A 23,320-nucleotide genomic window follows, 5' to 3' on the forward strand; every position below is an offset into this window, starting at 1 on the left:
GTACCCAAGAGAAAGAAAACATCTAAACATCTTACAAAAAGTTTATTTTCAAAAAGTTAAACAAAGAATATACAATGACTAATTTTATGTATCAAAAGAAAAAAAAAAGAGGCTCTTGGGAATGAAAAGGATAAGCGGAGATCCAGGGCATCATCCATGCTTCATTCTTTATACTCGTTCCAAGGCTTCTAACATAATGATACTGTTTCCTCGGATTACCTAAGAAAGAGCAAAGCTGTTAGTAAAGCAGTACGTGAAACTTGGCTATAGAAATGAAAATTAACTTCAAACAAATCACTACATAAGAATGGAATCCACCTCTATCACATTCTCTAGCTGAAAACTATTTACTGCTGTTATACTTTTGTGTTCCCGAGTTTTTTTTAAACGAGAGTTTCTGGAGCCTGTGAGGACCATTTTGTATACCAGCATGTAACCAAACTATCTAGCAACTGAGTTTCACAAAAGTTTTTTTCTCTTGTGTGTTACGACACAGAATTTGAATGTACTATGTATTATTAAAAGATCCAGTTCAGAGGTGAGCAACCTTTTGGAGAGAAGAGGCCTGGGCTCAAATCCAAATTCTGACATTTACCAACTTAACTTGTGAGCCATCAATTTCAAACAAACTAACCAATAAGAATTCATTAGATACTACTGTGCCACTGCCATGAAGTCGCTGCAGTAAGGGCAGAACAGACTGTACCCGTACTGTTTTACCACTTACCACCTTTCATCCCATTAGGTCTAAAAGGCTTTGCTTTTTCCAGTCTTTTTTAAAAAGGTAACTATGCTTGGCATTGCTACATAAGGTATCAGTTTAGGACTTCTCAGTTAATACTTTAGTAGGGATTAGTTTACAGCCAGAGCTCAAAGCCAAAGAATACAGAATTTTTTTTTTTTGGCACTGGGAGGTCTGAGAGAAAAACTGAGTGCTATGCAAATCAATTCCAAATTCCCAATGCTTCCTACTGAGAGTTAGTACTGGCCCCTCAATGCCAATTCACAGTTCAGCTTGGGCTTACAGATCTCCCTAATCTAGACCCATGCTTGTAAGAACTACTTGGTTCCCTGTTACATCAGAATTCACAGTCACTAAACTCCTGGATCTCCTGATAACGTCAGTGGCAAGCACTTTCTCCTTAGAACAGAAAATTGTTATCACGAGCACCCATATAACCACAGCTCAATTTTAACGTCCAGGAAATGATCACCCATAAGACTTATAGTTATAGGTCAAGGTGGCATCCAACCTAAAATAAAATTCAATTTCAGATTAACTCTACTAATGGTAAAAAGAATGATGGGATGACAAACAATTTATATTTGGAATCTACATGAATTTGTATCTGACATGGAAATTTGCAACAGAATGAAAAGAATTGACATTGTAGAGAGGCTGTTAGTTGCAATTAAAATGTTAGCCAATTTAGTCATCATGCCTCAAGGGACCAATGATTGCACAAAGCATGAGAGATACAAAGACATAAGACAACACAGACCTCACTCTCAGGAAATGTAAAATTCTAGTGACAAGGTGGGGAAGCGGAAGATGCACATAAACACTTCAAGGCAAAGTTCTGAAAAATCAGAGGAAGGAGATAACTTCCAGCTTGGGAAGATCTGGGAATGCTTCATGGAGGACACCTGAGTTAAAGCTTTGTAAAAGAAGGAGGGGGCAGAAGTTAAAAGTTTTTTTTTTTCCCCCACGCACGAGACAATATGATGAATGCAGGTACTTTAAGCATCAGATAATACTCTAGTTAGGAAATCTAACCTCTAGACAATGAAATGTTTATTACAGTTTAAAAGATTTGACTGGGACAAACCACAAAGTGGCTGAACCTTGACTGCAATCTGCTTTTCATCTGTCCATACTTGAGTTTAAAAGAAGCCAGAAAGCCCATCTATAGAACATCTTCAAAAAAGTGAAGAGAATTAGCTTTCCAGGTGTAGAAAGTTATTGAAAATGAAGGATGGATTAGTAATAGTCTCTGAGGAATCCAGGTATGTTTAAATGATTGACACCAGTAGCCTGATATGACCCTTAAAATGAATGACTTTCTTACATTCCAAATTTATGCCCATGACATAAGCACTGAGCCTGGTAAGCTTAATAAATACTTACTAACTACTTATCTCAAAAATTGTTACTTACCACCATTCCAATATTGTTCTGTTGCCCACCTGGTGCCATCTCTACACATTCATCAATCACAAGATTCATAAATGGATCAAACCCCCGCAATATTCCTTGGACGTGCCTCCCACCATTTAATTTCACTAAGAAAAAAAGTGAAATTTTAGCAAAACTGTCCATTAACCATTCTAAGAAAAAATTAATAATAATTACTAACATTTACATACTGCTTTAACATTTGCAAAGTGCTTTATTATCTTGTTTGATCCTTCAAGCCCAGGACTCTACAGCACCCTGCTGTCCATCCTGGCTATACAATATTAAGTAACATAAAGCACAAATATGTGAAATAAGATCACCTCTTGCCCACTTAAGATACTGTGCCAAAGCAGTTCACTGAACTGTCAAAGAGTAACATTATAAAAAAGAAAATTTCATTCAATTGGCCTCAGTTAAAGTGTGAATTAGTGATTAAAAAAAAAATTAAATTATTTCAGTATGTTAAGAAACAAATTGAAATTGATCAAATGTTATCTTCTGGAGGGTCTAGTAAGTATCTTAGTAAGATGAATGATCAGAATGATCACAGCTATGTCATTTATGAAGCTTTTAAAGCTATAAGAGACTATTAATTCAAGTAGTCTGAATTTTAAACATTCTTCCTAAAGTGATTTCTTAATTTGTACTATGACTTTAACAGAGACAAACTGCAGTTCTACCCCCATACAAATTGTTAAAACTGAATTAGAGGTTTTAGTACACATTATTTCAATTTTAACTAATTGTACTGAATTAGATACTGCCACCAAACCCACATAAATAAAAACTTACAACATTTGTTAGTAGAATCATCTCAAATAACTTACATGATAGCTTCTTGTCCATAAATCTGAAAAAGCAAAAGAGGGGAAAGTAAAATAATACTTTCAAACTTTTTTTAAAAAATTTATTTTGATTTATCAACTATCACTTTTATAAGCTTTTGAGTTTTAAAATTTTTCTCCCCCTCCCTCCCCAAGACAGCATGCAATCTGATACAGGATATACATATACATTCCTATTAAACATATTTTCACATTAGTCATGTTGTAAGGAAGAATTAGAACCAATAAGAGGAACCACAAGAAAGAGAAAACAAAACAGAAGAAAAAAATAGCAAATAGTATGCTTCGATCTGCATTCAAACGCCATAGTTCTTTCTTTGGATTTTGGATAGCATTTTCCACCAAGAGACCTTTGGAGATGTGTTAAGATCCTTGCATTGCTGAGAAGGGCTAAGACCATCAACGTTAGTCATCTTATAATGTGGCTGTTATTGTGTACACTGTTCTGGTTCTGCTCACTTCACTCAGCATCAGTCCATACAAGTCTTTCCATGTTTTTCTGAAGTCTGCCTGCTCATCATTTCTTATAGCACAATAGTATTGCATTACATTCATATACCACAACTTGTTCAGCCATTCCCCAATTGATGGGCATCCTCACAATTTCCAATTCTTTGCTACCACAAAAAGAGCTGCTATAAATACTTTTGTGGGGTCCTTTCTCCATTTGTATGATCTCTTTGGGATACAGCCCTAGAAGTGCTATTGCTGGGTCAGAGTATGCACATTTTTATAGCCCTTTGGGCATACAAACTCTTTTTTTTTTAAAGCACAAGAATGAATGACCAAAAAACCAACCACAGTAGTTAGTTGCTTAAATCTCATGAGGGATGGGTAAAGAAGGTACCTGAGCTTCCTAAATTGGTACAACTGTCTTTTGCTGGGGGCAGCTGGGGTGTCAAACTGATGTAAATTTAGATCAAACTGACCCTAAAATCACTATTTTCATTAATTTTTGTAAACATTAAGCATATTATGTAAGTGCAAATTTCCAAAAATTGTCCTGTCTGAAATTACTCAAATTTTTCTTCAGATTGAGAGATAAAGGTCACCTGTAGTTCATATTATTTTATATTAAAGCAGCAGTTTAAAAAAAAATTAAGATAAACTATTTCATCAAGTAATTTGATGTTTTCCAACACCACATGTAGATTTACTTTTCTTGGGGGTGGGGGGGGGTTAGGCAATGGGGTTAAGTGACTTGCCCAGGGTCACACAGCTAGTAAATGTCAAGTGTCTAAGGCTGAATTTGAACTCAGGTCCTCCTGATTCCAAGGCCAGAGCTATATCCACTGTGCCACCTAGCTACCCCAACCACATATAGATTTAAAACCAAACAAATAATAGAGGTTTTTTCCCCCTGGGGGAGAAGGGTGATTGACTCATATTAATTGTATTTTTTTTTCTGTAAAAAAATTAACATTTCAGCCATGTTAACACTAGAAACTTAAAGTACTGTATTATGTTATTAATTCAGTCTTTACCTTTTTCATTTAGGTGTTCACTGACTGGAAGGGTCAGATTTTCCCACTTTTTCCAATTCCCAAAATATTTTTTGCTTACAATAAATTAGTCCAAAGGAAGAAAAGATGTAAGGTACTGATGAAGGCTGAATTAGTAATAATAGTCTGGGGAATCCTGACATGTTTGGTTTACATCAGTAGTCTATGAAATGGCCCCTAACACAAATGGCTTTCTTATATTCCACAAATATATTATAATAGAGACACGACACAAGCAACTTTTTAATCAGTCTATAAGTAATTCAGGATTGATGCTGGTAGCAAATATTAAGAATGACACAAAAGCTGAGCTGGAAAAATTTGATAAGCTGTTGTGCCCTATTTTTATGTATTTTTTTTCCTACATGGGTTTATAATACTTGGATCATGAAATAAGAGAATTTAGCTCAACCTTTTTATTTTAAAGATGAGAAAACCGAGGCCCACCTAAGAATTTCTATTCTCATCCGTGACATTAACCCAGATTCCTATCACTATCTCGACTTGGTTTTCACAATAACTTTTTGTGTTAGAAGGGGACCACAGGGGTCATCAAATATAACGTATACTTGAATTTTTTATAACTTTCATGACCAGCACTCGCCTAGCCTGTGGTTGAAGACCCTCACTAAGGGAACCCTACTCCATTCTACTTTTGCTAGAAGTTCTCCCTCACATCAGGAGTAAGTTTGCCTTTTTTGCAACTTCTATCTATTGCTCTTGGTTCTAATGTATGAGGCCTAATGTCCTCTGGAACATCTCCAGTTTAAAAATGTCCTCCATAAACTGGTGGTCTCTGGAGGGTAGGAAGTAGAGGGACAATTACCTCCCATTACTGGAAGAAATGTCCATCTCTCCTTGTGCCAGCTGACACTGCACAGCTTTTGACTCCCATATCACGATGCTGACTCCCAAGGAGTTTGCAGTCCACTAAAAAAACCCAGATATGATACTGTAACCATTTCTCCCCATCCTGGCCTTGAGCTCAAATCTCCATCTCCCTCAACCTTACAAGTGCAAGATTTTATATTTATCCCTATAGAATGTCATCTTATTGGATTCTGCCCAATGTTCTAGTCTGACAAGATATTTCTGTTTCCCAATTGTCAACCACACATCAAAGGACCTAGTGGGCCAGGTGTGGCCTTGAGGCTTCAGGTTCCCCACCCCTGGACTAGATGTTTGTGAAGCACTTAGCACACTGCCCTGCACATAGTAGCTGCTATGTAAATACTTATTTCCTTCCCCCCTAGAAGTTTCTTGAGGGCTAGAATCATTTGTATATAGTAGATGCTTAATCAGTGCTTCCGTGAATTTAGAAAGATAGGATGATACCTGAAGGGAGTAGAAAGATTTAGGGAAGCTTTTGTTTTGGTATTTCAAGATTGGAAACACCTGAGCATATTTGTAATTAGAGAGGAAGAAGCCTGTGGAGAGAAATGATAATAATTTAAATGCCTTGAAAGCTATTGCACTGGGAGGCAGGTGCCCTTTTCCAGCCCTTTTCCCTGAAAGTGCTTTGCAAAATTTAAAGCATCATATAAATGTAAGTTAGTGTTATCCCTCTTTCCTTTCGTTCCATATCTCAAAACTCATTTACAACAAGCCTCCCTCTATCTCAGTCTCCCTTTCCCCTCAAGGTTATATATAAGCCTTGGAATAAGTAGCCTTGATCCTATCTTCTCCCAGCTCTTCCAGTATGTCATTTGATTTACTCTAGTTCAAAAAGCATTTCCCTCCTGACTCTAAGATACAAACTCCTGAGGTGGGCAAATTTATAGCTGTCAATGACCTACCTTTTCAAATGTATTTCATATAATTTCCCTTTATGTGCTCCATGTTCTGGCCCAAATGCCTCATTATTCTCTGAATCTGTTATCCCACTTGTACACAATCATACAAGTCATCTCTTGTCGGACCCTCGGTTCCCCTCCCCATGCAGGGCCTCATCTCTGTCTGTCAGAATTCTCATCTTCCTTTGAACCTCTCAGGTGCTCTCTTCTTCATGAAGCTTTTCCTGATCCTTCCAGTTCTTAATGCTCTCTTCCTCCTCAAGTTACTGGTTCTTCACTTATGTTTAAACATTTTATCTCCCAGTAGACTAAGTTCCTAGAAGGTAGGGACTGTTAATTTGTCTCCATATCCCATAGTCTTGCACATAGTAGGTTACTTATTACAAGTTTGATGAATTAGATTCCTAAAATTCAGAGCTGGAAATGAATTTAGAGATTATCTAGTCTGACATTCTTATTTTACAGATGAGGAAACAGCCTCAGAGGTGAAGTGATTTGCCCAAGGTTCCCCAGTGGCAGACCTAGAACCAGACGACTGGGCATCTGCCTCCCAGTGCAATAGCTTTCAAGGCATTTAAATTACTATCATTTCTCTCCACAGGTTTCTTTCTCTCTAACTACAAATATGCTCAGGTGTTTCCAATCTTGAAATACCAAAACAAAAGCTTCCCTAAGTCTTTCTACTCCCTTCAGGTATCATCCTATCTTTCTAAATTCACAGAAACACTGATTAAGCATCTGCTATATACAAATGATTCCAGCCCTCAAGAAACTTCTAGGGGGGAAGGAAATAAGTATTTACATAGCAGCTACTATGCGCAGGGCAATGTGCTAAGTGCTTCACAAACATCTAGTCCAGGGGTGGGGAACCTGAAGCCTCAAGGCCACACATGGCCCACTAAGTCCTCAAGTGCGGTCCTTTTATGTGTGGCCTCAAGGCTACAGGTTCTCCACCACGATCTAATCTGATCCTTAAAAGAACCTTGTTAGGCAGATGCCTTTATGATCCCTGTTTTACAGTTGAGGAAACGGGAGGTAGACAGAGGTTAAGTGACTTGTTCAGGGTCACAAAGGGTGGATTTGAACTTGGGGTCTTCTTGACTGTAGGCTAAAGCTTCGATTTCACCACCTAGCCACAATGGAATAAGACACAAGCACAATACAAGGAAAACTGAGATGGGAAAAGTTGAGGAGAACTGAGAAAAGCTTCATGAAGGAGATGGAACCAGAGCTGAGTCCCTAAGACAAGGAATACTTTTAGGGCCTACACCCCTTGAGTTGCCTAAACAAGATGACTCTACTTTATTACTCATTTACTCAACCACATGCAATCTGGTTTCCATATCTAACAAAAATAGCTTTCTCAAAGTTCACCAATAGTATCCTACTTGCCAAAACCTTTTTTTTGGGGGGGTGGGCGGCAGCGGGGGAAGATGCATCACTGGATCAAGCCCCTATTTAAATGTTCACTTCCTCTTTGATATCTTTCCTTCCTTTGGCTTTCATGATATTCCACTCCAAGGTCTCCTAATATGCTAATGACTTCTTTCACCCGATTTTTCTTCTCTCGCCCACTTAACCTAGGCATTGCCCAAGCTTCTATATTGAGCCATGTCCTTTTTCCTTTTTATATTCACCAACTTTGCTATCAAATTCACTTCCAGTTTCAATAACTTTTATGAGAATGACTCCTGAATTTATATTCAGCTGTGAAATGTATTGGTTTCCATAATAATAATAGCTAGCATTTATATAGCTTGGCAAAGCACTTCACACAAATGTCTAATTTTATGCTCATAACAACCATGAAAGGTAGGTGTTATTATTTCATTTTACAAATGAGAAAAGCAAACAGAAGTAACTTGCCCAGAGTCACATAGCTAGGAAGCATCTGAGGTAAGAGTAAAACTCAGGTTCTCCTAAATTCAGAGTCAGCATTCTTATCCACTTCATTACTTAGCTGCTCCAGACCTCCTTGTTCTTTCCTTCCAAACCTACTATTAGTCCTGACTTTCCTCTTTTTGCTAATGGCACCACAACTCCCCTACTCATCTATGCTTAAATCATGGTCCTATTTCCAATTCCTCTCAGTGGACTGGGGGGGAGGAGGGAGCAAAAGAAGGTTGAAATTCTGCTTCCATAAAACTAATATGATGTGTTGATTACTTTTGCTGAACTTAGTTTCTCCCCCACCCTACTTTTCTTTCTTATTCTTTATTACAAGGTATGGCTCTCTTGGGTAGGAAGGGGAGTGGGATATATTGGGAAATGAAGGCAATGTTGAAACAAATGATCAAGGCATTTTAAAAAAGAAGAGAAACAATGAGTAGTACACTTCACAGCACTACATAAAAGTGAGCTTGGTCAAGCCATTTCCCCTCTGGACTTCAGTTTCCACATCTGTAAAATGAAGAGATTGGATTAGATTTGCCTTCTTCCTAGCTGATTAGGCCTTGTGTACTCACTCCACTTTAAGGTCTGGCATCTTTCCACCATTCCATTCCAAATGCTACAAAAATGAATATGCCCTAAGTTGGGAAATCTGGCTCCGTTTAAGCCATCTTTGACAAGTCATCGTCCCTCTCTGAGCCTCAGTTTACTCTTCTGTCAAATACAGTGGTTGGAATTACCTCTAACATCACATCTGGTTTTAAATTCCATTTTCCAAATAGATTACACAGTGATATCAGCAAGCATTTATTTTAAGCTTCGAAGAAGCCCTGAGAGAATCTTAACACGGTAGACGCAAGGTCTGAATCGCCTTGCTATCAATCGATCTACCCTGCCGCACCCCACATCGCCTCCCGAACTTGGGGCCACTCAACAACTGCTGTCCGGGAAAGAATGAATGAATGGAGCGCGAGACACCACAAGAGGCCGATCACGCGCGCGCTCGCGCGCCCCTCCCCCGCCCCACGTGGCCAGAGTCAGAGCGAAGGCCGGGAGCGCGGTGCATGCTGGGAAGCAGAAGACTCTGTTATGCTTCCCCAGGGCTCCCTCACGACTCGGGGCAGGCTGAGCTGAACCCCCGGGGCCCTCCAGTAGCCAGGTCACCGTACTCACTTTTTTAGTTCGGGCGGGTGCGCTTTGCTCATTTTGTTTCAGTCGCGGCCTTTCACCTCCTTCCCTGTGCAATCCTCGGCTTTGCTCACGCTCCCCTTGCTGCCACTGACGCCACTTTACGTCTGGCATCACCGGCTGCAGCGAACCAATCATAAGCCGAGGAGCCCCGCCTCGCGCCGGGGCAGCCAACCGAAGCCTGCTGCGCACGCGCACTGCCACTGCGGTGGGCGGGGTTGGGAACTAGCCCGGTAATTGAACAGTTTGTAGGATTTCAGCGCGGAGCGGGGGTTTGGAGAATCTGTCATCTCCTTTGGGGAAAGGAGACGGAGCCCCACAGAGGGAAAAGGGCTTGTCTGAGGCAAAGGCAGATAAGCAGTTAGTGGAAAGGACTCAAACATAGGTTCCTTTATTCCCAGTGTGTGCTGTTTCAACACCACTCCATGCTGCTTTAAATCCCTGAACGTGTCTTACCGAAATTAGGAAACACTCAATAGGACTGTAAAAGACCTAGGACTGGAAGGGCACTTAGAGATCATCTAGTCTAAACCATTTTTACAGATAAGGAAACTGAGGCCCAGTGAAGTTGCTCGAGTGCTGACTACACTTACAAAATGGCCAGTATGGTGATGATCCTCTCTGAATTTAGGTAAGCTTATCTTATTACAAATATGCAGCCTCCAGGGCTGTACCTGCATGGGAGTCAGGCTCACAGCCACGTCACAATGAGAAGGCGGGAGAATCCATGCTTATATCAGTAAGTCAAGGAGTGTGCGGGGATTGTAATTTTGTGAACCTAAAAGTATCCTACCTGAGAATGCCCAAAAGATCTGATTTATCACAACGGATAATTTCCTCCACCAGGAATAAATCAGTCTATGAATCGCAGAATCAGAAAACCTGAGAGTTGGAAGGGATCTAAGTGACCACCTAGTCTAACCCATATATGAAAAGAATCCCCACTACCTGACAAGTGATCATCCTGATTAGTTAGCTTCTGATTCTAAGAGGGAATTTACACTTTTGGACAGCTCTGTTTCTTGGCAAGTTTTCCCTAATATGAAGCCTAAATTTGCCTCTTTGCCAGCTTCCACCCATTGCTCCTAATTCTGCCCTCTGTGACCAGACAAACCTACAAAATGCAAAGTGGAAATATCACTTGCCTCATAGGGTTGTTGAGTGTATCAAATGAAATGACATGTAAATCACTTTGCAAATCTTAAAGTACTATATAATTGCTAGCTACTAACATTATTTGTATTTTAATGTAGCTCAAGATCATATTAACTTATCTGGTTACATCACACTGCTAATTTGCATTGACTTTGTAACCCACTAAAACTCACAGATGTTTTTCATAACAGCTGCTATCGAATCAAGCCTCCCCCACCTTGTACACGCTGAAGTCGACTTTCTGTACCTAAGACTTTATGAACCCAAATGTAGGGAGAACTTTGCAAATCTGAAAAGAATTCTCTATTATGTAACAAGTCATCTTATGGCCTCCAATCAGAGGGCACTACCTTGTGAGGCAGCCCATTTCACTTTTGGATAGCTCTAATTATTTGAAAGTTTTTCCTAACATCAAGCCTAAATTTCCTCTGCATCTTCTACCCCCTGCATCTAAACCACTGTTTCACAGATGAGGAAACTGAAGCCCAGTAAAGTTGCTTGCTTGAGTGACTACACTTGCAAAATGGTTAATATAGTGATGGGCCTCTCTGAATTTATCTAGGACGATCTTAAGACCATAAACATGAAGCCTCTTGGACATCACAGTAATGAGGCAGAAGAATTATATAATGGAAGGAGAAAATATCTTCCCTCTGGGGCCAAGGGGAACAAATCTTTTAAATACTTGAAGACAGCTCTCATGTACCCCAAACATTGTCTGCTCCAAGCTAAACATCCTTCGTTCCTAGAAGTTAAAGTGTTGGACTTAGAATCAAGATTCAGGTTTGGATCCTGCCTCAGACACCATAGTTGTCTAACACTGGCCTAATATCACTCCTTCAGTTTCCTCTTTTGTAAAATTGGAATAACACTACCAGGTTGTTGGTTCAAATGAGAAAGAGAAGGCAATCTATTTTGCAAACCTTAAAGCATTGTATTATTAGTTATTGTATGGCATGAGCTCAAAGCCCTTCATAGTCCTGCCGGCCTTCCTCTAGACATCTTCCAACTTATTAATACCCTTCCTAAACAGCAGCAACCAGAACTATACAAAGTACATCAGATATGGTCTGGACAGGCTACATGACAATGGAGCTACACCTTCCCTACTTTATACTTGATGTAGATATTCTGAACCCACATGTAAGGCTTTGAATTTACTCATACTAAATTAACTTTAATAGATTTGGCCTGTTCTTTTTTTAATACTGTCAATCAGTGGATTATCACTTTATCCATTATTCCATGTTGCCATTACTCTATAAGAGTTTTTATAAAGAAGCTAAAATTATCCATTCATAATTATTGTGATTTTAAAGATTATTATCCCTCACCTCTTCTTGTTATTTTTGTTCAAGTTTCCACATAAATTCTCCCTCATGGATTTACTAGTTTGATAAAAATACAAAATGGTCATCATATAGAATAGGTGTTGAGAGGGTCTTCCTTAATAGTCTAATCAAGATATCATTAGTTAGTGGTTTTGGAGAACTTCATTTTTCTCTCTGGTTCCCAGTTTTCCTAGGCAAGTTCTAAGGTCTTAGTCTATAATTCTTTCTATAATCCACATTCCTAAATGTCTACCACCAATCACAAGCATTCATCAGGCATCTCCTGTAGGCTCAGCACTTCCAGGTACACAATTAATATAACACTAAAGGGCCCACTCAACAAATTCTTTCCCTGAGAGAATTTGGAACCCAAAGTTTTAAAAACTAAATGTTAAAAGTTGTTTTCACATGCGATTGGGAAATAAGATATACAGGCAATGGGGTATAGAAATCTGTCCTGCCCTACAGGAGAATAGAAGGGAAAGGGGATAAGAGAAGGGGGGTGAGATAGAAGGAAGGGCAAATTAGGGGGAAGGGGTATTCAAAATGCACTGTCTTGGGGTAGGGGGAGGGACGAGATGGGGAGAAAATTTGGAACTCAAAATCTTGTGGAGGTGAATGTTTAAAACTAAAAATAAATTAAAATAAAAAACAAATTCTTTCCCTGGCAATCTCTTCCTTGTTCACCATGGAAAACACCTCAACCTCCCTGATTCCAGAAGCAAAGGGAAGCCAACAGACAGAACATTTTACATGTAAACTTCTTGCCTTAACATAGCCTTAAGGTTTATGACTGTTACAACTAGGATTTAGTTCAACCCCCTCATTTTATATGAAGAATTTGAGGCCCAGAGAAATGAAAGGACTCATCCAAGGTCTTATGGGAAGAAATGTGTTTTCACTAGAACTGGAATTTATCTTGCATATCTGAAATGAAAGTAGTCCTAATGAGTAGATACTTCATAGAATGTCTGAGTTGGCATCTCTCATTGAGACCTTCAAGATCACCAGCTAGTCCAATCCCCTGTCATAGGAGGGCACAAGTCCATGCCATACAACTGATGCCCAGCCAGGTTTCTTGCTTCCTACTCTAGTAGGAATCTTCCTGAAAGCATGAACAATGCCTCCACTAAATGTCAGAAATGGGTTTAGGTATAAATGGGCTAGTTCCTGCATGTGTGCTGTAAGTGATGTTTCTGATACCTGTATTAATACATTTATGAGAAAACTGAGAATCAGGTAAAATATCATCATTGTCCAGATGTAAAAGAGAAAATCAGTCCACCAATGGGGGAAGTAAAAAAAAAATCAAACTCTTTATTTTTTAATCAAACCACTAGGAATATATGACATAGCCTTGAAACACCACTAGGAAAATATGACATAGCCTTGAAACACTGAACAGGAAGGCAATGTTAATTGCATTCAATAAGAAGTTGGTATAAAGAGAACAAGATCTTTTCCAACACAATGCCTGGTACTAACATGTTGCTCAAAGTTTTAACCAACAGTGATAACTGGAAAATTGGTGCTAGCTGCCTCCTATACTCTGGGGTAGAAAAAAGCTCTCCCTTGCAACCTGCTTATAAATAAGTTTGTCTTCCTACCCTTTCCTGTCCTAAGAGGTTCCTCTCAACAAGTTGTTTCTGTTGAAAAGGGCAAATGAGCAGGACAAGGGTCAGGTATATTATCTTTTTCTGCTTTGGGGAAAACTAACTTTCCCCCAAACCAATCATCTACCATTGCATTAAGCAAGAGGCTTCAGATTGTTCTGCAAGCAAAAGGAGGCTTTCTTTGGCCTTAACTCAAAACTGTTTCATGTTAACCTCAAAAACCACTTTAACTGAAGTGTTGCCCCTGGAGTACCTTCCAGATAGGCAAGAAAAAGTAACCTGAGCAGCAATCCTACAAAAGCCAATGTGAAGGAACCTGAGCTTCCCATGCCCGGTGGGAGATTTTCCTTTTATGATCTTACTTGGCGTCCCAACTGAAAGCTGGCGTGAGCATTGTCGTCATCAAAGGAAGGTTCACCTGATTAGACCTCAGTGCTCTAATCCAAGCAACTCTCTTTCCCCCGACTCCCCTCTGAATGCCAGTTCTTGTACTGGGGAGAAAATACAACTGTGTTTCTCTTTTCCAATCAGCAGCAAACTCATGGCTGCTGCTTTCTGTTCTATGAGAAATGGTTCAATCAGGTGGATGTGAAGTTGGCACTAAACAAATGTGGATGGCTACCTCAGGGATTCATACCAGATGGGAGATAGGTTGGGGAGGAGAAGTGCTAACACCTATAAACCCAAAGAGTTATTCCAGCTTCTAGGAATGGAGTATCTCTGAACTAGCTGAAAGCCATTAAGGACTCCAACAGATAGAATGGGGGTCATCTTTACCGAAGGGATAGGCCTAGGTATTATTAGCCCTCCATGCTACCTCCAGTCCAGATCTGAGCACCAGTTTCTTCCATTTCTTCACCTATGGGCTAAAACATATAATGGAACCAACAGAGTCCAGAGGCAGATGCGAAATTCCCATACAGTATTCTTAAACTTGCTACGAGTCTCAATTTCTTCACTCTTAAATTTTCACTGAAAGTGAAAATCTCCATACATTTTTACAAGTAGATCCATTCTCCCACCCCAGATGACCACTGACAATGACTCTATTTTGCAATAGATGCCAGGGAATCCTTCATCTTTTTGGTCATGGTGGGGATGAGGTGCATGTGGTCATCAACACATTTGGTCACGCAGGACTCTAGCTGCCTCTTCACCTGCTGCTCCTTGCTCCCAGCATCAATCAAGTCTTTGGCTTTGTCATTGCAGTGCATAGTGCATCGAGCCAGGCGGTCCTGTAATCAGAAAGCGTAAGTCAGGGATATGATTAATACCCTGGTAATATCAGGGTGTCAGCTACAACCTGAACAGTATTAGCGAAGCAAATGGGAACCAGGAGATGGAATAAACCATTTGTTCAGAATACTTATCCAGGAAACATAGAGATTAAGTTAGTTCAAGGCTCCTTAGTCAACAACTTGATCTCTAAGTGATACAGGAAGAACAATGGCCCTGGAGTCAGAGAATCTCTGTCCAAAACTTGATTGTGATGCTCACTGCCTGGGTGGCCTTGGGCAAGTTACTCAACCTCCCGGAACCTCAGCTTCCTTATCTCTAAATTGAGGGGGTTGGACGAGGTGACCTCTAAAGTCGCTTTCAGCACTGGAGCTACAAACCTAAGATAAAACCTTTGTAAATTTTGAAACTTGTCCTTATGGGCCTTAGTACTATAGTCTACAGAGCTCTTACTTTCCTCTTAATTTCTGCCCTTGTTTATTAGGGCTATAGATTTTAAAAGGGTTTCTTTCAGTGGAGGGTTCTGTAGTGGCAAGGGAAGCTTTCTCTCTGCTTATCTAAATCTCACTCATCCTTCAAGATTTGGCCCAAGACTCCCCATACTATAAGTGTAAAGATGACTTAGAAGTCATCCAGTCTAACCCTAACTCATGTCAGAATTCCTGGTATAGCATTTGGTGCAGAGGAGAATTAGTACAGTATGTGCCTGAATGTACTCCTAAGTCCACAACTTATCCTGGAGCACTTCAACTCACTAGAGGGAAATAGACAACAAAAAAAGGTAGTAAACCAAAACCAGACATCCCTGAACTATTTTATAAAAAACCCCCAAAAAACCAAAACCAAAAAAACCTAGAATACTTTCTGAATGCTTACTTGCCTGCAGGAAGGAAATGTGGAAAAAGCAATATGGTCTGTCAGATCACAGATGAAAGGGACCCTGTAAGGCTAATCAGGAGCATCAGAAATTAGACTACAGGCACCACTGGCTAACGTCATAAAGGGGAACCAACAATATTGTCTGATTCACCCCAAACCACCAGAACGTTCACCTTTAAGGATGGTTGCATGTATTATATATTCCCTTTTATCCCTTGCTATGGTGTTGGCATACTCATAGATAAGTGAGCATCAATCAATACTTTTTTTTTTAACAGCAGTTATTATGTAGAGCAAAGTCCTAGATTTGGGGTAGGAAGACACTTTAAGTTCCTTCATCCCTCTGGGTTTCAGTTTCCTCATCTGAAAAGTGAGGGATTAGAAAGGATAACTCAAAAAACAAAACAAAAACAAAAAAAAAGAAAGGATAACTTTTTTTGGGGGGGTGGTGGTGAGGCAAATGGGGTTAAGTGACTTGCCCAGAGTCACAGAGCTAGTAAGTGTTATGTGTCTAAGGCCAAATTTGAACTCAGGTCCTCCTGACTCCAGGGCTGATGCTCTATCCATTGCACCACCTAACTGCTGAAAAGATAACTTTTAAGGTCCCATTCAACTGTAATTCTGGCCACCATTGTAGAGTATACAAAATGTAGAAAGATCGTCCATGTGTTCAAGTTTATAATCTAGGTAGGATTCAAAGCTTAAACGTAGAAAGAAAAAAAATATAAGTGAAAGATTTTTTTTGTGTTTTAGAGACCCAGACATGGAAGACACTAGGAGTTGGAGCAGTATTAGACACGATATCCCATATCTTCTACCCCAGTGTTGTAGGAATTCCTATATGGGGGAAAATTTAGACTAGATTGAGCTCTAATGTTTCTATTCCAACTCTAGATTGGGAAGGGTCCATGGAAGCAGTGGGACTTGGGCAGAATCTTGAAAGATGGGTAGGATTTGGATGAGTGAAGAGAAAGCATTCCTCAAATGACTTCAGGAACCCCCAAAGATGCCTGTGAATATTCACAGAAAGAAATCCTTTAAAAACCTATATCCCTGATAAAGGTATTACTTCGTCCTCTGGTTTGAGATAGTAAAAAATAGGCAGAAATTATGAAGCTTGGAATTTATAATGCTCATGTATCACAGGATAATAGTTGTAAAGCAGGAAGTGGGTTAGAGTGCCAGATGTGGAAGTCAAGAGAGATCCAGGTTAGAATCCTGCCTCAGACCAGCTATGTGACCCAGGGGAAGTCACTTAATCTCTCTTTGTTTCATTTTTTATATCTGTAAAATGGAGATAATAGCACTTACCTCACAGGGCTATTGTGAGGCTCAAAGGAGATAACATGTCAAGTGTTTTGCCAACTTAAAAGTGCAATCTAAATGTTAGCTTTTATTAGAACCCAGGACTTCTCACTCCAAATCCAGTGCTCTCCACACTGCACCTCTCTAGTACTGGAAGGGACCATCGAAATCTACTCTAACCCCATCATTTTATTTGGCTTATGTGGCTTTATTTATTCCCATCGGGATTGAGGAAGAAGTTTCAAAGTTTACATTTTGTCAACTGATGTCAGTCTTATATGCAATTGTATATGGGACTAAGCAGGGCAATTTATTTTTTTTAATTTGGTCATTCTTCTGAACCACAGTAAGTCATTCCCTAACTACTGGGCATGTGTTGTTTCCAGGACACATGTACATGTATGTGAAAGAAAGAGAGAGATATCTAACACTTTAAGGCTGGCAAAAGTACTTTACATTATATCATTTGATCCTCACAACAGCCCTGTGAAGCAACAATAACAATAATAAATAAATAATAATACTAGTAATGATAAGCTTTTTTTTTTTTTTGAGGCAATTGGGGTTAAGTGACTTGCCCAGGGTCACACAGTAATGTACTGAGGTAAATTCTGAGCTCAGGTTTTGTTGACTCTCAATCCATGGCACTAATGATTAGGCCGCCTAGCTGCCTCATCACAAATAATGGTATAATATATATATATTTTTATATACAAGGTTCTTTTTCTCTCTCAATAAAGGAATCTTTAAGTCAAAGGGCATGAACAATCTGGCAAATACTCTTGCTTAATTTCAAAATGTTCTCCAGAAAGGCTGAACCAATTTATAACTTTGGCAAGGCTGAATTAGCCTGCCTCTCTTCCCACAGTTCTTCCAACAATGATTTTCCCATCTTTGCTTACCAGATATGTAAGGCCATACTCCAGGGTTGTTTTAATTTATATTTCTAGGATTATTACGCATTCTGAAAATTTTACTCAGGTTCGTATTTTGAACGTCTGATATATTTTTTATTTTGAAAAAAACTTCATCTCCTTTTATTTATTTTTTTTTTATTTTGTTCATATCCTTTGAATACCTATTTGGAGTACATTTTCACTGGCAACCCCCCATGCTTGGAATGTTATACCTCCTCATCTCTATCTCCTTTCTTTCTTTAAGTCTCAGATAAAAGTCCTTTTCTAGGCCTCTTTAATCTTAGTGCCTTCTCTATGAGATTACCTCAAATTTGTCCTGCGTTTATTTATTTTTTTGGTACCTTGTTTTGGCATGTTGTTCTCCCCCTCCCTCCCATGTGAGCTCTTTGAGGGCATGGGCTGTTTTTGCCTTTCTTTGTATCCCCATCACTTAGCCCAGTGCCTGGCATATAGAAAGTACTCAATATAATGCTTACTGACTTGCTTAGTCTAATAAATTTGTGTTATTTATGGATTTTGAATGTCAGGTATAGAAGATATTTAATAGAAAAATATGGGAGACATTACATAGAGTTTGCCGTCAATCAGTAGCTTTTCTTTTAATTCTGAACCAATTTTACTTGTGCAAAAGCTCTTAAACTTTATATAAAAAAGATTATCTTTCACAATCTCATATATCCTATGTCTGGTTATACATGTTCCCACAATCTAGATATTCTTCTCTATTTTTTAATGTATCACGTGACCTTTATGTTAAGATTACTTATCCATTTGGAATTTATAGTGTATATAGTGTAGTAAGATGCTGATCTAAACCTGTTTTTTGCCACAGTGCTTTCTATTTTCCCAGCAGTTCTCATGGACTAAAGAGTTTCTTTTCAGTAGTGTATATGCTTGACCCAATGCATAGCTGAGAAGGGGAAGAGTGGAAAGAGCCTTGGATCTGGAGACACCTGAATTAAAACCCTACCTCTGCTATTTCATACTTCTGTGACCTTGGGCAAATCACTAACTATGGCTAGTCCTTGGTTTCCAGATTATCTGTCAAACCTGAAGGTTGGACTAAATAAAATTCATTCCAGCTTCAGATACTATGAACTAAGTAAGTATGCTGCTTATGATTATTTCTATTAAAAAATGGTCATCAGGTTCTTGGCTAGGTACATGATTCTAATAGTTCCTATGGGAAAATCAAATCCAGCTTATGTCACGCTTTATAACATTCTTCCAGGAAGATAAGCTACTATAAACCGTGCCAGCACTAACATAAATGTTAACACAATCAAACCACAGATCTAGAAATGGAGCTTAGGGAATTTTGAACTTGTCATCTCTGATGAAAAGATAAGCCTCACCTGGAATTTCTCCAGTTCACTGGTCACAAGGGCCTGTGCCTGGGCCAAGGGAGCATGGCAGCGTTCAATGCACTGATGAACCTGCTGCATGGAGGCCTGGGTATCTTCACAGCAGCTGGCACTGCACCGGAACATGGTACTCTACAAAAGACACAGAAGAGGGAAAGGTCAAGCAGGAACACATTCTTCAGCCCTGGGTGAAAAATATGCAAAAGTAGAAACTGAAAGACATGGAAGACACAGTATTGCGTGATGGAAAGCACGCAAGATTGAAATTAGAGGAGTCCTGGATTTAAATACTGCCAATGACACTTCTTAACTTCTTGCCTTTGACTATGGACAGAGCACTTAGCCCCTTTGTGCATCAATTTCCCCATCTGTCAAATGAGGATAAATCTACCTGTGGAGTACCTATCCATAGAGGGCTAAAGTAAGGATCAAATCAGACAAGCACAAAGTACTAGGAAGACCTCAAAGTTTTATGCAAATGCAAGCTATTGTGATGGAACAAGATATGGTAATAGAAAAGAGGTTAAAAGTACACTTCTGCACCATTCCTATCACCCATTCACTAAAAAGCCTACCCCTCCCACTTATAAAACAGGTAGACTCTAGAATCTCAGAGCCAGAAGTGAAATCATAGGCTATCTAGTTCAACCCACCTTTGAACAAGAATTTCCTTTACATTCTCCCCCCCCCCCCCCCAACTGGCTGTTTAGTCTCTCCTGGAGACCTCCAGTGATGGAGAACTTCCTAACCCTGCTACCTCCAAGGCAGCCCAGTCCAAACTATTTTGGGATGTCTAATTGTTAGGAGGTTTTTTCTTATATCAAATCCAAGCCTGACTGTCTGCAACTGTTACCCAGTGCTCCTGCTCTGGGCCTTTGGGCTCAAATAAAGCAACTTTAATTTTTCTTCCATATGAAAATAACTGACATTCATATAGTATTTTAAAGTCTACAAAGCTTTATATATACATTTACCTTATTTGAGCTAGGTGTCAAAGTGGTGAGAGTGCTGGACCTGGATTCAGAAGATCTGAATCCAAACACAGTCTCAGACACTGACTAGCCGAATGACCCTGGGCAAATCACTTACCCTATCTGTGCCTCAACTTTCTGATCTGTAAAATGAGGATAATAACAGCACCTATCTCCTAGAATTGTTGTGAGGATCAAATAAGATAATATTTAAACTGCTTTTTTAGTGTGAGCTCTCCTTACAAGGAGGAAGGTTACATTTATATAGCACCTACTCTATGTCAGGTATTGTGCTAAACACCATGTACAGAGCATTGCCAGGTACCCTAGTAATAAAATAAAAAGTTCAGATAAAATACAGTCTTTGTTCTCATAAAGTTTATACTTTTTGAATTGTTGTTGACTAGAGAAGGAATTATAAAAAAAGGCAGTATGGCAAGCAGTCAGAGGATGGATACAAGATCTAGCCCAAGGGTCAAAGGGTCATTAAATTATGATGCAGGTGCCACCCAACCAACAAATGTTTCTTGAGGACACCTGTCCAGCAGGTATAACATGGTTTTCAGGAACATACCAAATTCAGTATAAAGGAAGAGATTTCTGCATAGGGCAAGATTAGTACTTCCCAACCTAGGCAGTTTTTGCAAGGGGTCTGTGTATCCCTATGTAGTACCATAAACCACATTTGTGCAAATAACTTACTTAAATGCCATACACAAAGCCATATAAGGGAAGGAGCTTGGTGCCTTCATCCTGGTGACGCAAGTGCTAGGTGGGCAGGGGCTCTGTCTGATAGTGCTTTTATTACCTTCTCTGCAGTCCTACCCCATTATTCGCTGGGTAAGGAAATACTTGCCACATGAAGCATTTTCTTAATCAAAATACACCTAACCCTGAGGCTTGTGCTTTCAAATCCAATAATCCATTTATTGAACATCTACTGGATGCAGAAAAATGGTAAGCCCTTGGAGAGCACATAGTTGTTTACTGAGCCCCACCAAGGTCCCTTTACAAGGACTCACGACTTAGGACCTCCTGCACAGAGGGGTCAGTGACCTGCCACCTGTCCAGGGTGGAAGCTCAAGCTTCAGAAACTTCCGTTTGGGGGCGGCTAGGTGGCGCAGTAGATAGAGCACCGACCCCGAAGTCAGGAGGACCCGAGTTCAAATGCGGCCTCAGACCAAACACTCGACACTTACTAGCTGTGTGGCCCTGGGCAAGTCACTTAACCCCAATTGCCAAAAAAAATAAAAATAAAAATAAAAAAATAAATTCGTTTGAACTCGGCTCCTCCTAACCCCAAGCACATGGCGCCGAGCACCACGCCCAGGCCACCTCTCCTGATCCAGAGTGAGGGGGGTTCGAGGGCCTTGATGATGGGGACGGTGCAGCACCGGGGGTGGGCACAAGAGGAGAGGCCAACAGTCGTCCACGAATCACCCCCAAAGCGGGCACCGGGGGACGAAGACTTGAGACGGAGTGCAGCTTCCGGCTTTAAGAGTTTATTAAGACTTTAGGTCCCCCCCCCATCGAACCCTGACCTTCACTGTGCTGTAAGTCCTTGTAGTTTAGTAAAGTGTGTGCGTGTGTGGATTGCCCTCTGCCCCTTCTCCCCACCGCGCTCAAGAACATAATCATCTCCGTTTTACAAAAGGAAGTAACCGAGTCTCAGAAGTGGACGGGGTAAATGACCTACCCAAGGTCACTGTTGCTGCTGTGGACCCGGGCGGGTCTACACCCGGCAGGCAGCGCTCTTTCCACGCGGCCTCCAAGGCAGCGTCCACATGGCACTGATCAGGGGTTCTCCGCCCTTCAGTGACCTTGGGCGGGCTCCCTTCCCTCCACCTCTGGGCGCCTTAGTTTCCCCGTGTGTAAACTAAGTGGGGGTGGGTTGGACTCGATGTTCTGGGCGTCTCAGTTTCCTCGTGTGTAAAATGAGGTGGGGCTGGATTAGGTGCTTTGCGCCTCGGTTTCCCTGGGTGTAAAATTAGGGGGTACTGAACTTGATGCCGGCGCACCTCCCAGCGGGGGGTGGGGTGGGGTTGATGCTCTGCGCCTCAGTTTCTCTGCGTGTAAAAGGAGGGTTGGGCTTGGACCTGGCGCTCTGCGCCTCTGTCTTCCCGCGTGCGAAATGAGGGGGGCTGGCCTCGGCGGCCCCCTAAGGGCCCTTCCGTGACTCAGTGGTTTCGGTCCTGGGGGAGGGCTCCCGCCTGCCCTCCCGCCGCCGCTACCTGCATCTTGCGGATATTCTCCCGCTCCAGCCCTTTCACCATGGTGTCCACCGCCTCCTGCACCCGCAGCTGCTGCGACTCCGCCATGGCGCACGCCCCCACCCCCCAGCCCTGCGCCCTGCCCTGCTCGGCCCGAAGGCTCTACCCCGGCGTCCACATGGAGCCCCAGAGCGGCCCCGCCCCCCTCGGGCCGCCCACTTCCGGCGTCCGTCGCGGGCGGTGCTCCCAAGCAACCAGCGAGTCCGGCCGAGCGACCCTTCCTTCCGTCCTACCTGTGCGGGGCGGTGCTGCCCCCTGGCGTCTGAGAAGAGGAACTGCAGCGCTCGCTGCGGCCGGGAGTTCCACCCCGCCCGGCCTTCCCAAGGAAGCTCACCCGGGGCAGCCCTCTTATTTTACAGGATGTGAAGTGAGTGGTTCAGACTGCCAGTGGGTGGTCTGGGATTTGAATCCAGGCACTAAGCCTTCATGTCTAGCAGCCCTTTTCTCCCTTCATCAGGCTGCCTTCTTATAATTAGCAAACGTCATTTACATGTGTATATAGGGCTTTAAGCCCACACCTGGCTTTGAGAGTGTTGGAGCCTTTAGAGTTGGAATATCTTATGAGACGTAAGGTTCATAGGATCATTAGAGGTAGTGACCCTTAGTGCTTAGCACACACAAAAAAAATTCATTTGTTTTGTGTCAAAACAAAACAGCACCATAATGTCCCCTAACATCTCCTCCTCCCCAACCCATGTAACACACAGTGTTTTTTTTTCTTTTTTTAAATTTATTTTTCTTTTTTTGTTTTTAGTTTTCAACATTTACTTACACAAGATTTTGAGTTCCAAATTTTCACCCAATCTCACCCCTCCCCCCACCCCAAGATAGCATGCATTCTGAATACCCCTTCCTCTGGTCTGCTTTCCCTTCTATCTCTCC

General features: G+C 41.1%; 2 protein-coding genes across 3 annotated transcripts; both read right to left on the bottom strand.

The window, feature by feature from the left end:
* Positions 1–23: 23 nt before the first annotated feature.
* Positions 24–9,516, bottom strand: SNRPG (small nuclear ribonucleoprotein polypeptide G). Its single transcript, XM_027865160.1, has 4 exons — positions 9,383–9,516; positions 3,007–3,029; positions 2,159–2,283; positions 24–219 (listed from the first exon to the last, which is right to left on the bottom strand). The coding sequence occupies exons 1-4, from the start codon at positions 9,412–9,414 to the stop codon at positions 169–171; spliced, it is 231 nt and encodes a 76-aa protein (XP_027720961.1). The 5' UTR covers positions 9,415–9,516; the 3' UTR covers positions 24–168.
* A 3,660-nt stretch (positions 9,517–13,176) lies between these two features.
* Positions 13,177–22,527, bottom strand: FAM136A (family with sequence similarity 136 member A). 2 transcript variants are annotated; one of them, XM_027865273.1, is made up of 3 exons: positions 22,400–22,527; positions 19,189–19,329; positions 13,177–14,731 (listed from the first exon to the last, which is right to left on the bottom strand). In XM_027865273.1, exons 1-3 carry the CDS (start codon positions 22,484–22,486, stop codon positions 14,543–14,545), a joined length of 417 nt encoding a protein of 138 aa, XP_027721074.1. In that variant the 5' UTR covers positions 22,487–22,527; the 3' UTR covers positions 13,177–14,542. The 2 variants fall into 2 exon arrangements, with proteins under 2 accessions (XP_027721074.1, XP_027721075.1); XM_027865274.1 differs by lacking the exon at positions 22,400–22,527 and adding an exon at positions 21,865–22,302.
* Positions 22,528–23,320: the final 793 nt, after the last annotated feature.

Source organism: Vombatus ursinus, unplaced genomic scaffold, assembly GCF_900497805.2.
Source record: "Vombatus ursinus unplaced genomic scaffold, bare-nosed wombat genome assembly UNPS02014778.1, whole genome shotgun sequence".
Taxonomy (NCBI): domain Eukaryota; kingdom Metazoa; phylum Chordata; class Mammalia; order Diprotodontia; family Vombatidae; genus Vombatus; species Vombatus ursinus.